Source organism: Neocloeon triangulifer, unplaced genomic scaffold (genome assembly GCF_031216515.1).
Source record: "Neocloeon triangulifer isolate White Clay Creek 2 clone unplaced genomic scaffold, ASM3121651v1 ptg000011l, whole genome shotgun sequence".
In the NCBI taxonomy this organism is placed as follows: domain Eukaryota; kingdom Metazoa; phylum Arthropoda; class Insecta; order Ephemeroptera; family Baetidae; genus Neocloeon; species Neocloeon triangulifer.
The window spans coordinates 2229314-2250896 of NW_026775553.1; the positions used below are offsets into that span (position 1 = coordinate 2229314).

Here is a 21583-nt window from a genome sequence, read left to right on the forward strand (position 1 = left end):
GAGGGAAAATTTTAAAAATACAAACCCTAACAGAAAATTGAAGCTAATTAAATTCTCTACAATTAATTATGTAAACGTTTTGTTGTCAAAATTTTTTTTATTTGCCAACGGGATGACCAAAGTCAAAACATTACTTTTTCTTAATGAAAAAATTTTTTTGGATTTGTTCTGAGATAGCCAATCGATTGGAAATTTAATTTTGACCTAAGAACTTTAAATTTCATCAAAATATATTAAGCCGTTTTGAAACAAGAGCGTATGGACTAAAACCTGCTAATCGGCCCCGACGGCACTTTCAGGTGGCATCAGTTAGTACTTTGTGATTTCAAAACGGCTTAATATATTTTGATGAAATTGAGTTCTTAGGTCAAAATTAAATTTCCAATCGATTGGCTGTCTCAGAAAAAATCCAAAAAAAATTTTTCAATAAGAAAAAGTAATGTTTTGACTTTGGTCATCCCGTTGGCAAATAAAAAAAATTTTGACAACAAAACGTTTACTATATTAATTGTAGAGAATTTAATTAGCTACAATTTTCTGTTAGGGTTTGTATTTTTAAAATTTTCCCTCTAATTTAAAAATTAAAAAAACAAACTTCTCGCGGAAACGTTAATAACTTTGCTCCAGATGAATATTTTTTTAAGAATTAAAAATAAAAAATTATTTCAGTTTGTTTTCTACCAATGCTGAAAATTTGAACGATTTATCTCAACGCTTGCTAATAAAATAAAAAATTCGCGCAAACGTCTAATGAATCGAGCGCGCCGCTCTCCGCCGCGAGTGCAGCAGTCGAGCGATAGAGAGTCGAGCGAAGCGACAAGCAGAGGCCGGCGCGTATTTATTTATGCTCACAGCGCGACAACGGCTGCTCGGATTAAAAAATAAATAACACCGCGATTTTCCTCATGCCTTAATTATTCTAGAAATATAAGCTTCTCGGTCGCCAAAATTAAAAAACTTTCAATCAGAGCGAGATATTAATTAATTCCCTCGGGACAACTTTGTCGGGTTGCTAAACTCGTTCTCGCTTTTCTCCCACATGACAATCGGACACGCCCAAATATGATTAGTAATGGCTTTCTTTGTTTACCAAGTGCATCGTGTCTCGTCGAGGTCAAGATTGAGCCCAAATTCGGCCCGAAAAAGCCAAAAATCGGCCGAAATGCAACGTGAGAAGGAGCACTGCAGTCGGCGCAGCAGCGTAGCGAGTCTTAACTGATTCGGGAGAGCCGCTCCCAGGCCAGTCTGACTCGCCGCCGGAAAGGTACGTTCCCTTCATCGTTCTCCCTGTTCAAATTGACCTACGAGGCTCATAATTAAGTCTAATTTACATGTTTAACTCGGCCGAAAACGCCAGGTCAGCCATACATGCCGTAAACGGGTCTATTTGAGATTTTTTTTTTTTAGTGTAACGGTGTGCGAATTTAACGCCCGGCGACCACAGAAAGGCAGAAAGAGGCCGCAGCGGCCGTCGATTTGATCAGCCCAAGTGGGGAAGCGAGAGCAACAGGACTTCGTGACAAAGCCGCCAGTCCTCGGTAACTACTTAATTAATGGTAGCCAAATGGCTGAAAAGATTGGGTTCTTCAAAATTCGTCAGTTCTGGCAGCCGGCGATTGTTCCCGACAGGGTTTCTGCATTTCCGCAGCCTTATTTAATTTACTGATTGCAATCGAGTTAAAAACTGGTTAAACTAGTTATAAAAATTCTCATGAATTTACCAAATTCTCCCAGAGAAATACTTGCTCTTATTCTACCTTTATCGATATCTTAAACACGTGTTATTCGCTTATGGAGAAAAGTAACATTATTTTACCCTTAACAGTATCACGTTAATACGATGTTAATGTGAGTCTGAATGGTACTATTAGGACAGAATAATACGTCTTTAAGTCTAGCAGGTATAGGTCCGTAGCGTTGCTAGGTACCTCTTAAAAACGTCTTATTTTACCATTATTTGGTACTTCTTATACTATTATGGGCCCTCACGGCCACTCATATTATTCTAGTATTCTAGCTTATTTGCTGACGTCACTCATTTGGTGACGTCACATCAGGGAATAAATTTGCATAAATCAGAGTAATAAGTTTTCTACAATGATTTTGTTTATTGTTAAATCAACCATCAAATCACAAATAATTATCACAAATTTTTGAGAAGAAATTGGCACTCAAGGAGACAATTATGGAAATGAAGAAAATGGGCTTAGTCCTCATTGAAAAAATTATTTCTTTTATTTTTTATTGTTTTTGTACTTTTTTAGTGAGCTCCGTTTTTGCTCATGAAATAGGGTCGCAGACTGTGACCAAAACTGATAGAGACTTTGTTTATGATAAAATCAATTTTTACAAGGAGGACTAAGCCCGTTTTCTTCACTTGCTTCCAATTATCACAAAAACAGAATAAGAATTAGCACACAAAGTTGCAAAGTTGTTAAGAAGAAGATATTCGCACTTATATCTCTAAATACATAAGACTCTCACCTTCAAGAATAAACAATGATTTATTTAATTTTCTTACTAGTGCAAAATTAAGAAAAATAAAGCGCAAAATAATAAAATTATGAACATGTTACAATGTTTTAAATTAAATGTACTGCGTAAAGAAAAGTGATAAACTTTGACTTTTAAAACAATTTTTTTTTAAAGTATATGATCATTGTCTGTTGGAGTTGAATAATTATCTGCATGATATGGAATAGTTTATAAATTTGACAAATAACTGCTATAAGTTCAATAAATTAAAATGTAACTTAAAAAGAGAGTGAAAAAAACTAATTACATTACATTACATATAGAATTGTTGAGTAGAGGAGAAGCATTGACGATAAGAAGTTATGAAGATTGTTTTTTTGCATTCAGTTGCCTTTCTTGTCTCTGGGTGGCTATTTGACATCTCATTTTTGTTTTGTCTGAAAAATTGAAACAAGTAATTAAAATTTATCCATAATATAATTATATAAAATTTATAATTTATATTGAATGTTAGAAATTTGCAAAAAAAATAATACATTATAATTTTCGTGCAATGAAACGAGCCGTAAAATGAACTTACCATAAATATGTGCATGAAAATGTGTACTGTCCAATTCCATTTCCATAAGCAGCTTTTTTCATCATGGAGTAAGATCTGAAAGCAACATAAAATAAGTAAAAGTTTCAAAACTTCTTAAAAAAAATTAATATTAATATATCATTTAATCGCTTTTAATTAGTAATCAAAAATTGTATATTTCTTTATTTATGATTCAAACGCAAAATTACATGTATTGTATTATTTCTTGCAGTTATTATTTTGAATTGCATTTCACACTGCCTGCATAGCAATGTGGAATGCATGTCCCAAAGGGACAGACTAGTTCTAGGTACCCTAGCTAACGCAGAGCGCGCTCGGAGCGCGTCAGGTGGGAAAAATGATTGACAGGTTGGCGGTTGGTCATTACTCATTATGCTTTCGGTAATTTAAAACCAACCCAATGATGCTTTATAAGTTGTGTGCCTTAAGTCCCAAAGTTTTAAAAGTAGAAGGGAATTTTTAATTCCGAAACGTTTAACCACAACCGCATATATATAACTGAAATAATAATAAAAAGAAAAATCTGGCGTCTATAAATCCCTTTTCATTTGCTTAGGAGTCGGTCAATAATTCAAATCAAAATTAAAATTTGCTGAGAATATTAAGAAATTTTATGTCGGCTTACCTTTCAACTCAGGAAATCCAGTTTGCTGGTTTTGCTGCAAAAATATCGTTTGATTTGTCGCTTGTGTATATTTGGTGTGGGCTTCTTAGTCACTGCTTCTCCCTCGAATGAGGCGAGCAAACGCGCGGACCGTCAAGCAGCCAGCGGGGGCGGCTTTTCGGAATAAAGTACATACCTGAAGGTGGTTTGGCAACACGGCAGGGTCGCGTTTAACAAAAAACAAACTCTTTTCGCCCTACACTCACAATCAGCTGCAGTCGCAGAGCAAACAAACTCGATCTCTTGGAAAAATATGTATCCGAGTAAAAATAATCATGCTTGAATAATCTTTTTTTTTTAATTTATTACAAAATGAAAATTTATTAGTTTTAAGTTTGAAATATATGTGGCAGTTAAATTGAGTTCGGAGACATCATTTTTTTTACCGCAATCAAATTCACAATTTTCAAAAATCTTTCAGTGAAGGTTTTAATTACTACTAATTAATTTAATTTCATAAATACTGGAAATGATATTTACCAAACTAATTAATCGACAATTTTTGGAAGTCAAACTGAAAATATGGAAAATTAATTTTCTGCATCCAAAATGGTGCATGCAAATTATAATTTAGCAAATAAGCCCATTTTATTTAAAAATAATGAAATAAACAAGGTATTTTTTTAATTTAATTTATTTGTGTGATCATATCTTAAAAAGAATTTTTAAGTTCCGATTTTATTTCATTATATGTATGATAATTAAAACCAGTTTATTGTAAATATCTCACCGCCAGTGCAGTGGAAATCAAAAAAGTTAACGGCAAAATTTTTAGTATGATAAAATGTAATCCCTTTTTCAAAAATCAAAATTTTATTCTCAATAGGGACAAAGCTACAAAATTTTGAATTCTTGCTCGATTGAAAGGAAAATCTCAACCATCACTCATAGTAAGAGCGCACCCAGTTTTTCGCGCCGCTTGAATGGGGCGTGCCAAAAGTATTAATTACTTATATCTCAACTTCTATGAAGCTAATAACCTCAAAATTTCACAGACTTATATATTTTGGCCCTGTTAACCTGCTCAAATTAATTGAGGCTATTCTGTCCCAAAGCAAGCAAGATATTCAAAAAAATCTAAAAATTTTAGCATGTTTAGGTTAAATTTGCATCTTTTTACTGTCAGTAATATTTTGAAAAAAATCTCTAATATCTAGCATTTATCTGCGCGTAATAATATGTGCCAAAGAAATGTGTAGCCTTTCCTGATTTTTTAAACTTAAATTCCAAATCAGAAAAAACACGACAAAAATGCACAACTATAGCACGTGTTATTGAGAGAACGGCTGGCGGGAATGTTTTCAACAAAATTTTATCCGCTTTTGAATACAGACCTTCAGAATGTTCAATAGTCATTAATGTAATATATATAAAAAATCATTATTTTTGTTTTTTAAAATGACTTCTAATTTTTTTTAATAATTGAAAAATCCAGATTTAATAGAGAATTTAATTTGGAATTTATTGATGTAATTCCCATAAAAGTGGCTTAAATAGAACAATGGCAAATAATTAAAAACTGAATTTAATTTTAACGGCACTCCCGGTATGATCTCCAAACCGAGAGAAGAAATAAAATCTTCCTCCGCGAGGCCTCTCCTATTTTCGCTCAGTGCCCTGAAGCTATTTCTATTGTCTCCTTTGTCACTGTCATCTCTCGCTCGCTTCCTCCCCTATTTATGTGGGTCAAACAAATAAACTGCATCGCCAGCGAACAGAGTGAATGAGCGCAGCGTTGCAACCTACTCTCAGGTAGGAATTGCATCTGACCTTTCAGATGCAGCACCGCCTTGAGGTGATTTCAGGCACTTTCTCATATTATTCTGTTTTTAACAAAATAAACATTACCACCCCCGTTCCCTGATGCGCAGGCAAGACAGCAATGCACCCTTGTTATGCATGTTGCATATCTCTAAGTAAAGGTTTACTTAAAAAAAGTTTAGATATTTATGTCAAACTTTTGATTATGTAAATTTGAACTCTAATATTTAATATAAATTTGATTGCTTGATCCTCATAGTAATTTTAGGAAATCTGACCAATGTGCTTTTAATTAAAAATTTATAGGGTATGCAAAATAACAAAATTAATACAATTGTTACTTTTGATAATAAATAGCAGTGTGCACTGTTAAACGCGCACTTAGCACTGCGGAAATTAGTCAAAATCTAGATCGCGAACGTGGCAACACAAAATTATTGAGCGCACTCATATATGAATAATTGCGTCGTTTAGGACAATAAAAATAATTTCTTGATAATATAAATTTACTACAATAAAAAAAATACTAAATAATACCCTTTTCTATACATTTTCCACATTTTCTATACATACTAGTAGTAGTCACACTAATAGAGAAATTGCACAAGCGCACTTGGACATTTTGTTGTGCGTCATCATATTGGCTTCCGCATTCATATAATACTGATTTCAAGATTTTATAAGGGTAAAATAATATTTGTTCAAATACTGCTGGAATATTTCTCTTGGAATGTGCCTAGAAGAATAGAATAAAGTTTTTTTAATAGCTCACAAAATAAGGCGTTCATAATATGTTAGTCGAAGAGGAAAATAAAATGAGAATAATTGCACTTTAATAACCCAAAAATAAGGTGTCTCTAACATATTTGTCAAAGAGGAGAATAAAACGAGAATAAGATGTTGACATCGGGGGCACTAGAGTAGGCAACCTGCATCACACGAAATAATACTAAAATAAGGTGGCTTTAATGACACTTTGCTAGAGACGGGTGGAAAAATAATGTGTCAGAATACTACAATAATGTTACTTTAAGCAGAGATTCTCACTATAATATGAGTATAATGCGTCGATAATTTTAATATAATAGCAGTTCGTTTTCTGGGAGTTGTGTATTGATTTTCAATTTCAATTGAAGTTAATTCAAACATATATAACAAAAAATTGTGGATCCTACGGAAAAATTCAAATTCAATTGATTTTTTACAATAAAGCTTTGGACAGCGGTTAAATAGTCCTATTAGAATTTTTAAACTGCAATAAGCAGCATTAGACATCACAATTTTCCATCCAAATTTGCAAGCGACAGTGGTTACTACTCTCTGTTGCCCCTTGCGCCCTTAGCCATAATTCAGATCATTTTGTTTTTCTTTCCAATATATTAAAATTATAAAATTTATTCTCACGCATTAGAGGTACTTAAAAACTAAATATTTGATTTTAAAATCAGGAATGAATTTAATTGGACATTTTGTTTTTCAGTAAGAATATATGTAAATATGCAGGGATAATTTTTAATTCAGTTATATTTTGCCAAATTTTGGAATTTAAAACTTATTTGTAATTTATTATTTAAAACATGGTTTTAAATTTAAAAAATGGGCAAAGAAATGTCCTTACTTCTAACAATCCCAAACGCTTTCGTTAAAAATTGACCCCAATACAACAATCCGCACTTGCATGTTCCTCATCGCCAGTCTGATATTTGATTGATTTCGTTGAAAATAATGTAAAAATATGATAACTTTAAACAAGGACCATAAAAAGAAAAATTTTTAATAGCGTTGTTCATAAGCACGAGATTAAAACTAAAAATCTTGAATTTAAGAAGTCTTGTCAGAATTTCCATCATAAAGTTTGACTCGGCCAAACTCAGTCAGAATTGTTCTGACAAAAAAAAAACGCATTCTGAAAACCGCTTTTTCCTCACAATGAAGAAAACATATTTTCATATCAAATTTTAATTTCCATAATACCAATCACAATGAAGGCAAAACCAAATTAAAAAATTTTTCTTTCAAAAATTTAAAAATTTGTCTAATTTTTAAATAAAATTTATTAACAGATAAATCCAATATTGAGCAGATATTTTAGTTTAAACATTAATTAATACAACGTTCAAAACAAACAAGACAATTCAAAGTCACAGCTCTTGAGTTGGCAATTCGAGTGGACTTGGAAAGAGGCTAGTTTCACTTTGAGGTGCAAGAGCGCGGTTCAATTCTGCAAAACTGGATTTTTTGGAACAAGTTTGTTCTTGTCGGCCTCGAAAGCGGAGAAGCGCGCGCGCCGATTGGCCGAAGGCAGAGGAATGCGGCCCAAAGGAAAAGTTCCCGCGCGCGAAATCCAGCAAGTCCGAACCTGCTTATGTATCTTCGCAAAAGGCGACGCAAACCGCCTCAGGCTGCCTCCAGCCGCCCCCGAAATTGGGTTGGCCCGGTGTCGCCGCGCAATTTCTTTACCGAAAAAGTGCAAACGGCAGCCAAAATTCGCCGGCTACAAATCAAAAATAGCCATAAAAAAAATCACCCACACTTTCGCGCCCTTTGGGGATTATATGCGTCATGAATTTTACCCGCATATTTCACGAGATCCAATAAATTTTCAAATTGTAGAAAAAATAAGTTCAAAACATTTTCGGACGAGAAAATTTCCAAAAGTTCTTATAAATTACCCGCGTTTTTCAGAATTATTACAAACAGGAGGACTTACCAAAAATACTGCTTTGGACGAGTTTTGATCGAGAAGTCTGCACAGAGTCGCAGCGGATCTTACTAGAGACCTATAAAGCTAATGAAGCACACTGCGATCTGAGGAAACACCTTGGCCGTTGAAAAAATTTGGCTGAAAGAATGGCTTGCGAAAATGCAAAAGCTAAGAGAACGAGGAAGCACTGACAACGTCCACGTCTATCGTCGCTATGAGGGTGCGGAGCGGGCGCGAATGGTTTTGTGGGGCGCGACTCCGGCGCGATGCTGCCGCTGATTGGTCCGTTCTCGGCAGCGCTCGGCCGACCTGGACTTTGGACTCGGGGCACGCGCTGAAATAATCCGACACCAGAGAGAGAAAACTTGGTGAAAAATGTGTGCAAAAGAGAAATAAATGAGAAAATCCGACATTCCTCTCTCCTCTTGAACCTTGACACGTGCCGATTCTTCATTAATTTTCGGATACGTCGTCGTCGCAAGATTTTAATAATTCCCAGTTTTTTTAGCCATCAATTTCTCATTAAATTAATGAATTAATTCTAGAATAAATCAAACGATTCCCCTTTTATATAAAATAAAAAGCACTAATTTTATTGTCAGAAAGTGAAATATTATGAATGATATTTTAATTCTGCGCGTAAAATTGCAAATTATCAAATTCAAATTTACATGTGCGAGAAGTTAAATATATTAAGATTAACTTAAATTTATTTTTATATGCGCGTATATAGATAAGACTTAAAAAAAAACATTATGCAATGTCATGTATGTATGTCTTTCATTTTACCATAATTTCTGTAACAATTGGGCAAGATGATTATTTTTTATGCTTAAACTAGATTGGTAAAACATTATTATTCAATTTAAAGGTTAGATTTTTTTAAATTTAAACTTTTTTATTAATTTGCTAATCAGGATTGGGGAATCTTGTAGATTTTTTTAATTACGAGAGAAACCACAGAAAACAATTATATTTTTATTCAAATTAGAGGTCAGGTATATTTTTATTGATGTCAGATGTTCATGTAATTCTTGAATAATTATGGCAAAAGTTTGTTGCATACAAGAATTTATATTCCTGACTCAACTTTTATATTTGAAATTTGCTTCAGGAACGCAGACACTTTTCTTTTAGATGGAAGAGTGAGCAGAAGATTTTCATGTACAGCAAACAACAAAATTTCATCATCATGCTGATTCTGGAGCATAATGGAGAGAAAAATTCCATCAGAAATTAGATTTTGCGTTTTGTGCTCTTTTCTCTCTTTTACGCTGCACGAACATGTTCAGACACGACAAGAACTGGTTCTGGCAAGGATCGAAAATCCGCTCACAATCAGAGACTCTGCTGCTTCACTAGATCCACTTTCTTGCCACGTTGCCAGCGCTATTATTCTAGATCGTACACATTTTTTTTCTATCACTGCATAAAAATTAATCAAAAAATAACTTATAGGAGTGATAGGCTTTGGAAAATATCAGTTGACATTAAAAATAATAATAGTTTACGTCTCTCCAAAAAGGATTCTGAAAAAAAAATCAATTGATTTCCGATTAATGTATGAATATTTTAAATTAAATCCGCATTTTAATTTGTGGGAGCAAAATTATAATTTGGAGATTTATCAATTCATGAAATAAAAATAGGAAAAATTGCAAAAATTTAACCTTTCAAATTAAATAACAGGCTACATAAAGTTTTTTTACTTAAAATAGTTTTTTATGTCCAAAAATAAACCCCAGGCCGGGATGAGTGCCATTGATAGGGGCATAAAATTAAAAGTCCAATTCTAAAATTTAACAAACATCATTTCACTATCAAAAGAAAACTTGTGAAATTGAACTCCTGATATTTTTGCAATTGAAATATATGCAATTTGTCGTGAAATAAAATATTTCTCAGAAGAAAAATATCAGCGAGGCTTTAGTTTTTAAGACGACAAAATCAAGAGCCATTATTCAAGACATTAAAAAGAGGTCCCTCTCCTGAGGAGGGGATGAGGCAACAAGTTACTGCAGACACAACTTACCTGACAAAGCGACAAAAGCTACAAGCCGGTGCTTTAATGTTTGGAAAAAAAATATTTGTTAAAAAAATAATAATCTCTATTAAAATTTAAATTAAACTCCCAATAACTTACTTTTGTTTAATCACATTCTTTTAATTACAATACCACCAATCAAATTTATGCCAAACTTTCATAAAGTAATTTGTATATCTTGAACATTTGATTAAATGTACACTGACGCTGCACATTAATTTAAAGAAATTTCCGTGGAAATCGAATTACCTAATCGCACGATTCAAGTCGGTAGTTACATCATGATGTCGTGCGAGTAAGTAAGATGTGGTGGCGCACCAGCTGGAAATGGAAGAGGCTGTGGGTGGGAAGAAGTCGGTCCATCTGAATCTCGGCCAGCTTCCCAATCAATCGCCGAGCGTCGGCCGAGCTGCAAAGAGCTGTTGGCGCCATGCGTCTCTTAGCGCTGCTCGCCACCCTTTGCCTGCTCCAGGTGGGGCTCGCTATGAGCATAGACGATGGTAAGTCTCACCTTTACATTTTAGAACAATATAAATTTTTCAAATTCATCAATGATCATATTTACGTCAAGTTCCTTTTTGAAGCTTTTTATCAATTTTAAATCAATTCTTTTTTGGCTTCATTGTTCACTTTTTTAGAGAAAATTATCCGAGATCCAAGATCCGAGTTTACCAAAAATTACTAAAAATCAATAAACTTTAATTATTTTTGCGGCGTCTCCTTTTTATTTAATGAATAAGACATAACTTGAAGTATTTATCCCCAGGTTACATTGTTTAATTTTATTCTATTGGGCAAATTCTTTTTTAAGTTGCTCAATTTTTATAAAATTCATCATATTCTGTTAAATTCGATAACCAGATTTTGAGGATCGGTAAACACGTGTGCTCAACGCATTCTGGAAAGCCGCCTTTTATTACTTTTGATTAAAGTTCAGTCCGCAGTGTCAATTTCTCATATAAACAAATTGATACGAGAGCAGTCACACGACCAACAAAATAGGTTAATTTGATGATATCAAAATTTCACTGCACTTCCTTGATGCCACTTGGAGGTTAACAGAGTTCAATTAATTCGCTCCAGTTTCTCGGCGGGCACAAGTTTGTTTTTGAACTCATGATTGGCTAATTTTTATTCCATATATTTCATTAATAAAGTGCCTTGTCATCTTGAAAATCTTATATTGTAATTTATTATTTTATTTTTAATATCATTTTATTTTACCAAACACATCCATTGACACATTTCTGTATTTTAATGTTATAAAAAATATTTATTTATTAAATTATTGAAATATAATTTAAACTTTTAAAATGGGATTTAAAACTTTTTTGGAATCATCTTTTCATACCTAAAATAAATATAAATTCAGCTTCAGTAAAAATGTATTAAAAACCATACTTGATTTTTTTTGCAGTGAATACATTAATTTTATCTCAAGGTTTATTATAACAGTGATGTTTATTATTTTCCTCTCTCTTCCGCAGGGCTGACCAAAAAATTAGAGGAAGCATTGCAAGGGGCGTCTTTCGTCGTCAGCCTGAAGCATCTGGAGCCACGCAAAACCAAGCAGCAGGAGCCGCTCTTTGCCTTCGTCTTCTCAGGCTCGGACCAAAAACTCGCCGTCCTTTTAGACAGACACGCCACACAAGGTAAATTAAAAAAACAAAAAACAATCAATCGTCTGTACTTTTTTTAAAAATTTTCAATTGATTCGTCCTACAAAAAACTGAAAATTTGAGAAATTGGAAAATTCCTAATGATTTTCATGTGCGTTTTTTCCTGCAATAGCAATAATTTGTAAATTATGGAAGAGTTTCATTATTTGGTTGAAAAGGCTCAGATTTGTAAGAAGAAAGGCGCAGACTTTTATATTAATCGGCTCAGGTGGGGCTCAGTCGCGCTGGTGTCCATCTAGGGCCTGGTGGGCCGCGAAGGCGTAAGTGTCGCCCTTGATTCAAGGCCCACTCGGTTTTGTGCAGCCGATTTAAACTCTTTTTCAATAATTTATGAGCGTCTCGCTCGTCCGTGAATAATATGGTAAACTCCGAATCTTGCGTGATGTGCCGAAGAAATACCATCAATAATAAATTAAAATAATTTTGCAAATACGCTGTGCAGTCCTTTTTGCCTTGTAATACTTTGCGGTCTCATTTGCATCAATGAAAAATCTTCTGCAAAACCTTAATTTTACTCTCTTGATGGCCATAATATTAAATATGATATATGTAAAGAATATTAGATGCCGCAGAATCTCACACAGAATTAATAAATCTAAAATATTTGATTTTTTTTTTATTTAAAATTCATGAAAATGATTTTCTGGCCGAATCGCCGTTTTGAATCGAATCACAATTGCAATTAGGGGCAGAGAACCCGAACTAAAATAATAATAAAAAAATGCAGCTGGAAAGACAGAGTGAAATTGTATGGAGCCAAGTGTTTGAGCTCGGTCGTTTTTAGTGTGGGTGAAAATAGCTTTTCTATGGATGGTGACAACAAATTAAGACCTTCCTAAAAAACACACGCGTGGTAACGCTGACAAAGTATGTCCTCTCATATGGCTTAACCGCGTCTATTTTTGTCTGGAATTAATACCACTGCCAGCAGGAATAAATAAACAACGAAAAGTACCCATAATACAGAACCACAAATACCCATTAAGTATCAATTTTGTATATAATAGGTAAACTGATGATTTTTTTTTATTATTCCAATTAATATTTCTTTTGAAGACATTTGTGGAGAGTTTAATGATTTAAAACAATTAAATTTGAAAAACTGAAATAATTTTTTGTCATTTTAATTTCAAATTTTAAATTATTAAAAATGCTTAATTTTTTTGTGTGTTTTGTTAAAATGCGTTTGTCAATTTGGATTTTAGTGTTGGTTGAGACGAGCATCGGCGGCGAGGACACCATCAGCAGCCGCTTTGCAGCGACACCGCACTTGGGCGAAGACGCCGTGATCAAGTCGGTGGTGCTCGAGGTGCAGGTCGACGGCGCCCTCACCTTGTTCGTCGACTGCCACAAGGTTGGCTCAATCGCCCTTCCGCGCACCATTGGCCAAATGTTCCAGCGATCGAAGCGGCTGCATGTGGTGAGTTTTTTTTATAGAAAACGATATACAAACCTAAAATAACTCCGATTCATTCAAAGATGCATTATTAAACTACAAGTTTTTTCTTTATTATTTGATTTCATAAGATTTTTTTTATTAATTTTTCTTTCTGCCTTTCAATTTCTTGCTCATTTTATTGAATCAATAGAGTCATAAGCATAGTTGCCGGGAATTATTGAATATCAATCCACAAGATAGATTGCAGTGACTCATTTTTTCTGTTGCTCCCCGCGTTTCACAATTGAATCGAGCAAGTCCCACGCGGACAGAAGCAGATGGTTTTGAGAGAAACTCGGGTTTAAGGCAGTGCTGTGGCTCGGCGGGCCGGACACAAGTGTGCGTAGGTTCCACGGAGAGGTTGCCTAATTAGGAAAGACTTCTATTTTTTGGCTCCTTCGTAACGCTTACTTATTTTCTCTCAAGTCTTTCTCGCGCAAAACTTACTGTTCAAATTAGGCAACAAAATAAATATAAAGTTTAAATAATATCTGCCTTAAAATTAAATAATTGTTCTAGATAAAAAAAAAATACTAATTAATGCTTGCGAAAAATAATTTCACTTTTTTTATTGGTGATCGTGTTTATTAAATAATAACATACTTTTGAATAATATTTATGGAATTAAATCTCATTTATAATAGATTTTTTTAATTAATTTTAAGTGTATTAAAAATTTCTATTTCCATAATTATTTTGCTTAATGACTGTTGGAATTTTTTTAACATTGATTGCAGACTCGGGACAAACGATTCAAAATGGCGATTCACACGGAAACGAGCGTGGACAGCGTTTTGTCCAAAATGCACTGCACTTCTCAGCATGAGAAAATGCAAGGCGACGAGGTGCTGCCAGGCAACAGCGTCTACACCTACAGAAGAGGTGCAAAAATCAAGATTTCAATTTAGGAATTTCTGAACTTTAAAATTTTTTATTGCAGGAGACATTCCTTTGATGCACGAGATTGAAGAGAAAGGTATTTAAGATTATTTTCTGAACTTTTACTTTTGAGGATAAACTAGAAAATTTTAATGTGTAAATTTGTAATTCTTAGAGTCTCTACTTGTGAAGGCGCTTCTAGAATTGATAACCGCCGTCAAGTCCCTCAAGGGAGAAGTTGAACAACAAGTGAGTTATTTTTATAAATAATATTTTCAGAAATTATTGGAATTAAGAATTAAGTTATTTTCAAGGGAAACCTTTTGAACATTCATTAAATTTTGAATTCAATCTAGTAATCTAATTCTTGATTCTTTATTGATCCTCAGAGAGGCGAACTGCGAAATCTGAGGGACGTCATGGAGAATTGCGAGATGTGTCGAGAAGGTACGTACTGACGAGAAGATCAGGCGACCACGTTATCTTTACCGGCGGCATTTAACAATTCAGGGATTCAAAGTATTTAATACTCTGCATACCTCACGAAATTTGAATTTTTTATATTCAAAGTATACGAAATAGAATTTCCATTCTCTCAATAAGAATAACATCCTGATGTCTTATTTAACATGCAATAAAGCGTACGTTTTTCTCATGCCTAAACTTTGGCCTTTCATTGAAGACACTTGAACCCTTAGACCAGGATGCTATTCTTTCTGGAGAAATAGCAAATCTTTGCCAGTTTGTTTTCTCATAAACTGAAAAATTCAATATTTGATGTTTCATAACAATTATATTGTTATTGAAGCAAACGGATATTAAAATAAATTTACCAGGATTGGAGAATAATTGAAATTTTTTGCAAAATTTAAATTTTTTATTGAAGCTTCTGATTGACTTAATTTTGCCAACTTGATTAAGGAGACATGAATGTGATTTAGTGAGGTTTTTTTTCAATTTTGAGGAAAAAATTTTATTCATTAATAAGAGACAATTTTAATTTTCAAAAATTCAATCATCAAAAAGAATTTGTTGCAATGTTTGCAGCGCCGCGGCCGAAGGTTCCGAGGTGCAGCGACAACCCGCCGCCGTGCTTCCAGGGTGCGCAGTGCCAGGACACGGATCAGGGTCCGGTGTGCGTCAAGTGTCCGCGGGGCTACGTGGGCAACGGGCGGCAGTGCCGGCCCGGCCAGACGTGCGAGGATCGGCCGTGCTTCCCGGGCGTGCGTTGCTTCGACACGGTCGACGGATTCCAGTGCGGCCCCTGTCCGAGCACCCACGTCGGCGACGGCGTCCGCTGCAAACCGCGCAACGGCTGCGAACAGAACCCCTGTCCGCAGGGCGTGCGCTGCGAGGCCGCCGACCAACCCCCCTACTACCGCTGCCAACCCTGTCCTCAGGGGTCGCAGAGCAGTGATGGAAGAAACTGCCAAGACATCAACGAGGTGCGTCAAAATTCTTTGCAACCTTCAAATTTTTGTTTAAATTTTTTGATTATTAAAAACTAGTGTAAAATTTGACGTTTTATTTTTTAGCTTTGTTAGATTTTTATGAAAAACCATTGGAATTTTTTCAGCAGTTGATTGATTTTAGAAAAAGAAAATAAATGCCAAATTATTCCAAAAAGCAAGAGAAATTTACCTAAAATTTTTATTTTTTACTCTAAAAATCAATCGGGATGCATTTTTTTAAAAGATTTTTCAGATAATTTGCTGGATCAAATTTCCCCGAAACCAAGATTTGATAAATTATTGAAATAATCATTCAATTGATTTGACCAAACAGTGTGAACTCGCACGTCCTTGTGATCCTCGTGTGCGTTGCCACAACCTGAGCCCTGGCTTCAGGTGCGACGCGTGTCCCACCGGATTCACAGGCAGCGGTGGTGCCCAGGGTGTGGGGCTGGACGACGCACGCAGGGTGCGGCAGCAGTGCAAAGACATCGACGAGTGCGCCGACGGCAGAAACGGAGGCTGCGTTCCCAACTCGCAGTGCGTCAACTCGGAGGTACCTTTTTCCCATTAAAAAGATTTCAGTAGGTTAAATAAAAAAACTTTCAGGGCTCGTTCAGGTGCGGTCCTTGCAACCGCGGCTTCATTGGCAACCAGACCATGGGATGCCACAACACCCCCGGCATGTGCATGGACGGAACGGTGTGCCACGAAAACGCAGAGTGCGTTCGATTCCACGGCCAGAACACTTTCTCATGCAGAGTATGTTGGAAAAATTAAACTATTTATATATAATATAAATTTAGCTTAAATAAATTTTAGTAGAGTTAATTCAATACATAAAATTGACATATATTTGAAAGAAAAGAAGGACCAAATATTTGTGGATATATTTTCTTTATAAATTTGAGGTTGAAAAATATTTCTTCCCAAAATGAATTTTCAGCGAAATGCGATTCCACGGAAAAAAACCTCTTAAAAAATTTTCTCTGGTGTCTTTATTAATCCTATTTTAAATTCCCAAATCGCATTGATCTGCAGTGCAAAGTAGGCTGGGCTGGTGACGGAAGAGTTTGTGGTCAGGACAGTGATTTGGACAGGTGGCCGGACAGGGACCTCGGCTGCGGCGACCCCAAGTGCAGGAAGGTTTGTCATTATATCTTAAAATGAAAGTTCGCTGCTAAATAACTTTTCCTCACAGGACAACTGCGTCACTGTGCCTAATTCAGGTCAGGAAGACGCGGATGGAGATCGAATTGGCGACGCCTGCGACGCTGATGCGGACAATGACGGCATTTTGAACAATCCGGTGAGAACGAACCCTCAATTTTCTCTTTTATATGTGCATTAATAGGGTTCGAAAAATTTAGATAAAACATTTATTTCAAAATAAAAATTTCTTCATAAATTTAAATACCGGATTCAAATGTGTTTCTAATTATTCTTATATTTGAAAACAAAAAGTTGGAGAAAATAGAAAATATAAACATTTTTTTTAAACGCAGATTTTCCTTGTTGAATTTTTAAAGACTTTTATATTGTTCTGCACATTTTTATCAGGTGTTTGCTTATTTCTCCAGTAAACTTAACAATTGCGAAAAAATTCATTAACGTTTCAATCAGTTAAAAAAGGAAAAAGCTGTTTCTACAAACCAGTATTAATTTGGAAGCATAAACTATTAAATTTGAATATTTACTAATTATCTTAAAAGATTAAATATCATTTACTTTCAACTTGTTTTTGCCACAATTTTCAATATCAATTCTAGTTTTGTATCTGATTTAGTCTCTTTTATATAAACAAAGTAAATTTTGGATATTAAAATTTTAGGACAACTGTCCGCTCGTTCACAATCCCGGCCAGGAGGATTCCGATCCGGACGGCGCAGACCGTCAGGGTGACGCGTGTGATAATTGTCCCATGGTGGTCAACGTCGACCAGGAGGACACGGACAAAGACGGTCTCGGAGATGCTTGCGACCCCGACATGGACAACGATGGTGCGTTTTAACAAAACATAAAACCATTGATTTTAACGGGGGTTTCTTTATCAGGAATTCCAAACCAGCAGGACAACTGCCCGAAAAAGGCGAATCGCGATCAGCAGGATCAAGATCGCGACGGCGTGGGCGACGCGTGCGACAACTGCCCATCAGTGCCCAACCCTGATCAGTCCGACAGTGACAACGACTTGGTTGGAGACTCGTGCGAAAGCAGCCAGGACAGAGACAGGTATTTGACCTATTTCAAAATAATATCTGGGCCTAATTCAGTGAAATCGATCTTCCTTGAAATACTGAAATAGTGGAAATTCAGCTAAAGCTTCCTGGTGTGTAATTGCAAATACACAAATTCATAAAAAAATTAAGATTTTCACAATCAGGGAATAAAAAAAAATACAGCTCAAAGTCAAGAGTCTAGAATTTAGTAGTTCTATTATGTGCATTTTGCCCTGTTGACCTTGACCCCAGGTAAACCTCCCATATGATTAACATTGGCCGTAAGAAATACACGGGCGAGGACCGCGCGGCATTGCGCGCTCTCTCCCACTTTGTCACAAAGAACTATTCTATTAAATTTGAACTTTTGACCATAAGACTAACACGGGCCTCCCATTTGAAATAATGCAGCACCAGTTAATAATTAATTAACCATTTTTAATAAAATTAACACTTTTAAAGGAAGCACGAGACGCTGCTAGGCGTTCGGAGGCGTTCTCCGATGCCCAATTCACTCGGAGGCAGCCCGAGACGGTGCTAAACCTAGCAGCGTCTCGTGCTTCCTTTAAAAGTGTTAATTTTATTAAAAATGGTTAATTAATTATTAACTGGTGCTGCATATGTCAAATGGGAGGCCCGTGTTAATCTTATGGTCAAACGTTTTAATTAAATTGAATATTTCTTTGTGACAAAGTGGGAGAGAGCGCGCAATGCCGCGCGGTCCTCGCCCGTGTATTTCTTACGGCCAATGTTAATCATATGGGAGGTTGACCTGGGGTCAAGGTCAATAGGGCAAAATGCCCATAATAGAACTACTGAATTTATATTAGTTTCAAATTTTTGAGATAATTCATGATAATTGTACATAATTTGTTAAAATCTAAAAAGATAATACAGCCTAAGAATAAGAAATTTAAAACCTTTTTTTATATTTCTGTAGAGACGGCATTCATGATGACAAGGACAACTGTCCGCGAGTGGCAAACAGTGACCAACTGGACACTGACAATGACGGCAAGGGTGATGAGTGTGACACAGATGATGACAACGACAGCATCCCCGATCTGCGCGACAACTGTCCCTTGCGCTACAATCCCGGCCAAGAGGATTTGGACCGTGAGTATAATAAATCATTTGGTGCCCACTTGAAATTGTTTTTATCAATTCTACCAGGAAACGGAGTTGGCGATCTTTGTCAAGATGATTTTGATGGCGACGATGTTCCCAACTACTTGGACAATTGTCCCAACAACTCCAAAATTCACTCTACTGATTTCAGGTAAACTTTCTTTTATAATTTTTTTTTTTAATTTTAATTATCTTTAAAATTAGAACTTATCAAACGGTGGTGCTCGACCCTGAGGGCGATTCACAAATTGATCCTAACTGGGTCATTTACAATAAGGGTGCCGAAATTGTCCAAACTATGAACAGCGACCCTGGATTGGCTGTTGGTATGAAACTAATTAATTCAAATTTTCAATTCCGCTAAAAATCCCAAACTACAGGCTATGCTGCGTTTGGAGGCGTCGATTTTGAGGGCACTTTCTTCGTCGACACAGAAATTGACGACGATTATGTAGGATTCATTTTCAGGTTTTTTTCTCAACAATCAATCAGAAGTTTCAAATTTAAAAAATTATATAAAACAGCTATCAAGACAACCAGAAGTTCTACACGGTGATGTGGAAAAAGAACACCCAGACCTATTGGCAAGCAACCCCCTTCCGAGCGGTCGCCGAGCCTGGCATTCAACTCAAACTGGTCCACTCGAGCACCGGCCCAGGCCAAATGCTGCGAAATTCCCTTTGGCACACTGGCGACACAGAAGACCAGGCAAATCAATGCAAATTAGTACTCGAAACAATAAAACATTTCATTTTTCAGGTCAAACTTTTGTGGAAGGACCCGAGAAACGTGGGTTGGAAGGAAAAGGTCGCCTACAGGTGGCTCTTGTTGCACAGACCCAAAATCGGCCTGATCAGACTGAGGATTTTTGAGGGCGAAAACATGGTGGCCGATTCGGGGAACATTTTCGACTCGACCCTGAAGGGCGGCCGCCTCGGCGTCTTCTGCTTCTCGCAGGAAATGATCATTTGGTCCGACTTGGTTTATCGCTGCAACAGTAAGTTTTGAGAAATTGACGGGGAGCGTCTCTATGACCACGTCCACTTTTCAGACAACATCCCAGAGGCGATTTACCGCGAATTGCCACCGAGGCTGCAGCAGGAGGTGGAAATCGACACGACCCTTCCTCCCCGGCGTGTGGTCGTCAATTAACTTGGAGGGAAATTCAAAACCTGCCAAAAGCACCGCTTGTGTTTCTTATGTATTACTTAACACGGAGTTCTTGTCGATTAAAATCTTTCGAGTACATTTAACGCAAATTTATTATTCATAAATCTTCTATATTTAAGGTAATACAGTTATTCTCTGCATATGAAAATAGCGATATTATTTAATCATTTGAGCTCCAATGAATTTTTAAAAAGAGGCCACTAACTTTTGTTTGCTTAACATAAGAATTAAAATTAACAGAACCGAGTTCAATGCAGTTACCTGGTACGAACTTAAATAAATATTTATATACACAGTGTTGAGTGCGAAGAAAGGGAGAGAGAGAGCCTTACAATGAAATCACCACAGGTTATAGGAGAACAAGCCACATCACACCATCATTTTGGTTCCTCCCTCAGATTTTTGGTTGTTGTTCAGGTTCTGCTCAAAGTTCAGAGGTCTTCTGAAGAGTAGTATGTGCGGTTCTGAAAATTGAGTTTTGCTTAATATTTAAGCGTCTCTTTTCTTAATTTATTATGGAAAATACATTTACTTTTGTAAAAAAAGCCAGTTTGATATGATAAAATTTAAGAATTTTATTTTATTCATCTTAAAGTCGCAGGATTTTTTCAAAACGATTTCATTTTAAATATTATATATGTCTGTTAATTTTACTTATTTGTTAGTTGGATTGAAGAATGATATTATTTTGGCTTGCAAAATAAATAGGTTATTTATTGAGACGAGTGAGAGTTTAATTGCAGATCTAAGGGCCAAACTAAATTAATTATACCCTTTTTGATTATGTGTATGAGATTTTTATGTATTTATAGAAAATTATTGGTAATAACAATAGCATTGGAGCTTTGAGAAAATTATGGCTTGAAGATTTTCCATTGCATAAGTTTAAAAAATTAAAGATTTAAAAATGGATTTATTTTAATTCTTCTCACCTGGTTGATGGAACATGTAATGCACCCATCCCTTACTCTGCTGGACACCAATGCCTCTCCATTCCTCCTCAGACATCAAATGACTCTTAGGCACCAACTTTGCAATTTCACGCGGCAAAACGACGTGCCTGAAACGCAAAAGTTGTGTAAATATGATCATTATCTTGCAAAAAAAGTGAAAACCAGAATTTCACTGATCATTTAATCCCGCAAATTTGACAAGCAACATGCGAATTATGTGTATTACCTGTACTCATATTTATCATCGCAATATTTGTCTGAGTAAGAAATGTTTTTGTACGACATTTTCACCCTCTTTTTCTTCCAAATTCCAGTAAATTTTACGACGATTGCACATAAAAAAACAAACACACCGGCTGATGCGCGGGAACAGGCGGAAAAGGAATGAGAAATTTCAATCGAGAGTGATGACGTCAT

At 35.7% G+C, this 21583-nt stretch overlaps 2 protein-coding genes and 1 long non-coding RNA gene across 3 annotated transcripts; 1 reads left to right on the forward strand and 2 right to left on the reverse strand.

The window, feature by feature from the left end:
• The first annotated feature begins 1105 nt into the window (after window positions 1–1105).
• On the forward strand, window positions 1106–20344 carry LOC132196099 (cartilage oligomeric matrix protein). The gene is made up of 23 exons (XM_059618521.1): window positions 1106–1264; window positions 1408–1538; window positions 10517–10749; window positions 11737–11901; window positions 13134–13348; window positions 14104–14248; window positions 14307–14342; window positions 14421–14494; window positions 14635–14692; window positions 15293–15690; window positions 16031–16252; window positions 16306–16458; window positions 16738–16842; window positions 16898–17005; window positions 17528–17696; window positions 17751–17928; window positions 18856–19031; window positions 19089–19194; window positions 19248–19369; window positions 19424–19511; window positions 19568–19751; window positions 19803–20040; window positions 20095–20344. The coding sequence occupies exons 3-23, from the start codon at window positions 10680–10682 to the stop codon at window positions 20193–20195; spliced, it is 3111 nt and encodes a 1036-aa protein (XP_059474504.1). The 5' UTR covers window positions 1106–1264; window positions 1408–1538; window positions 10517–10679; the 3' UTR covers window positions 20196–20344.
• Window positions 2173–3796, reverse strand: LOC132196106 (uncharacterized). Its single transcript, XR_009441730.1, has 3 exons — window positions 3702–3796; window positions 3056–3130; window positions 2173–2912 (listed from the first exon to the last, which is right to left on the reverse strand). It is a non-coding gene; the product is annotated as an uncharacterized LOC132196106 (long non-coding RNA).
• LOC132196104 (cyclin-dependent kinases regulatory subunit 2-like) lies at window positions 20294–21556 on the reverse strand. The gene is made up of 3 exons (XM_059618526.1): window positions 21393–21556; window positions 21146–21273; window positions 20294–20677 (listed from the first exon to the last, which is right to left on the reverse strand). Exons 1-3 carry the CDS (start codon window positions 21449–21451, stop codon window positions 20583–20585), a joined length of 282 nt encoding a protein of 93 aa, XP_059474509.1. The 5' UTR covers window positions 21452–21556; the 3' UTR covers window positions 20294–20582.
• Between the last annotated feature and the right edge of the window lie 27 nt (window positions 21557–21583).

Coding starts and splice junctions, on each gene's coding strand:
- LOC132196099 (XM_059618521.1), top strand. CDS start 10,680: ATGCGTCTCTTAGCGCTGCTCGCCACCCTTTGCCTGCTCCAGGTGGGG. Junction 17,006..17,527: donor ACGGCATTTTGAACAATCCG/GTGAGAACGAAC, acceptor TTAAAATTTTAG/GACAACTGTCCGCTCGTTCA. Junction 19,752..19,802: donor CTGGCGACACAGAAGACCAG/GCAAATCAATGC, acceptor TTCATTTTTCAG/GTCAAACTTTTGTGGAAGGA.
- LOC132196104 (XM_059618526.1), bottom strand. CDS start 21,451: ATGTCGTACAAAAACATTTCTTACTCAGACAAATATTGCGATGATAAA. Junction 21,274..21,392: donor GATGATAAATATGAGTACAG/GTAATACACATA, acceptor TTTGCGTTTCAG/GCACGTCGTTTTGCCGCGTG. Junction 20,678..21,145: donor TTACATGTTCCATCAACCAG/GTGAGAAGAATT, acceptor CTCAATTTTCAG/AACCGCACATACTACTCTTC.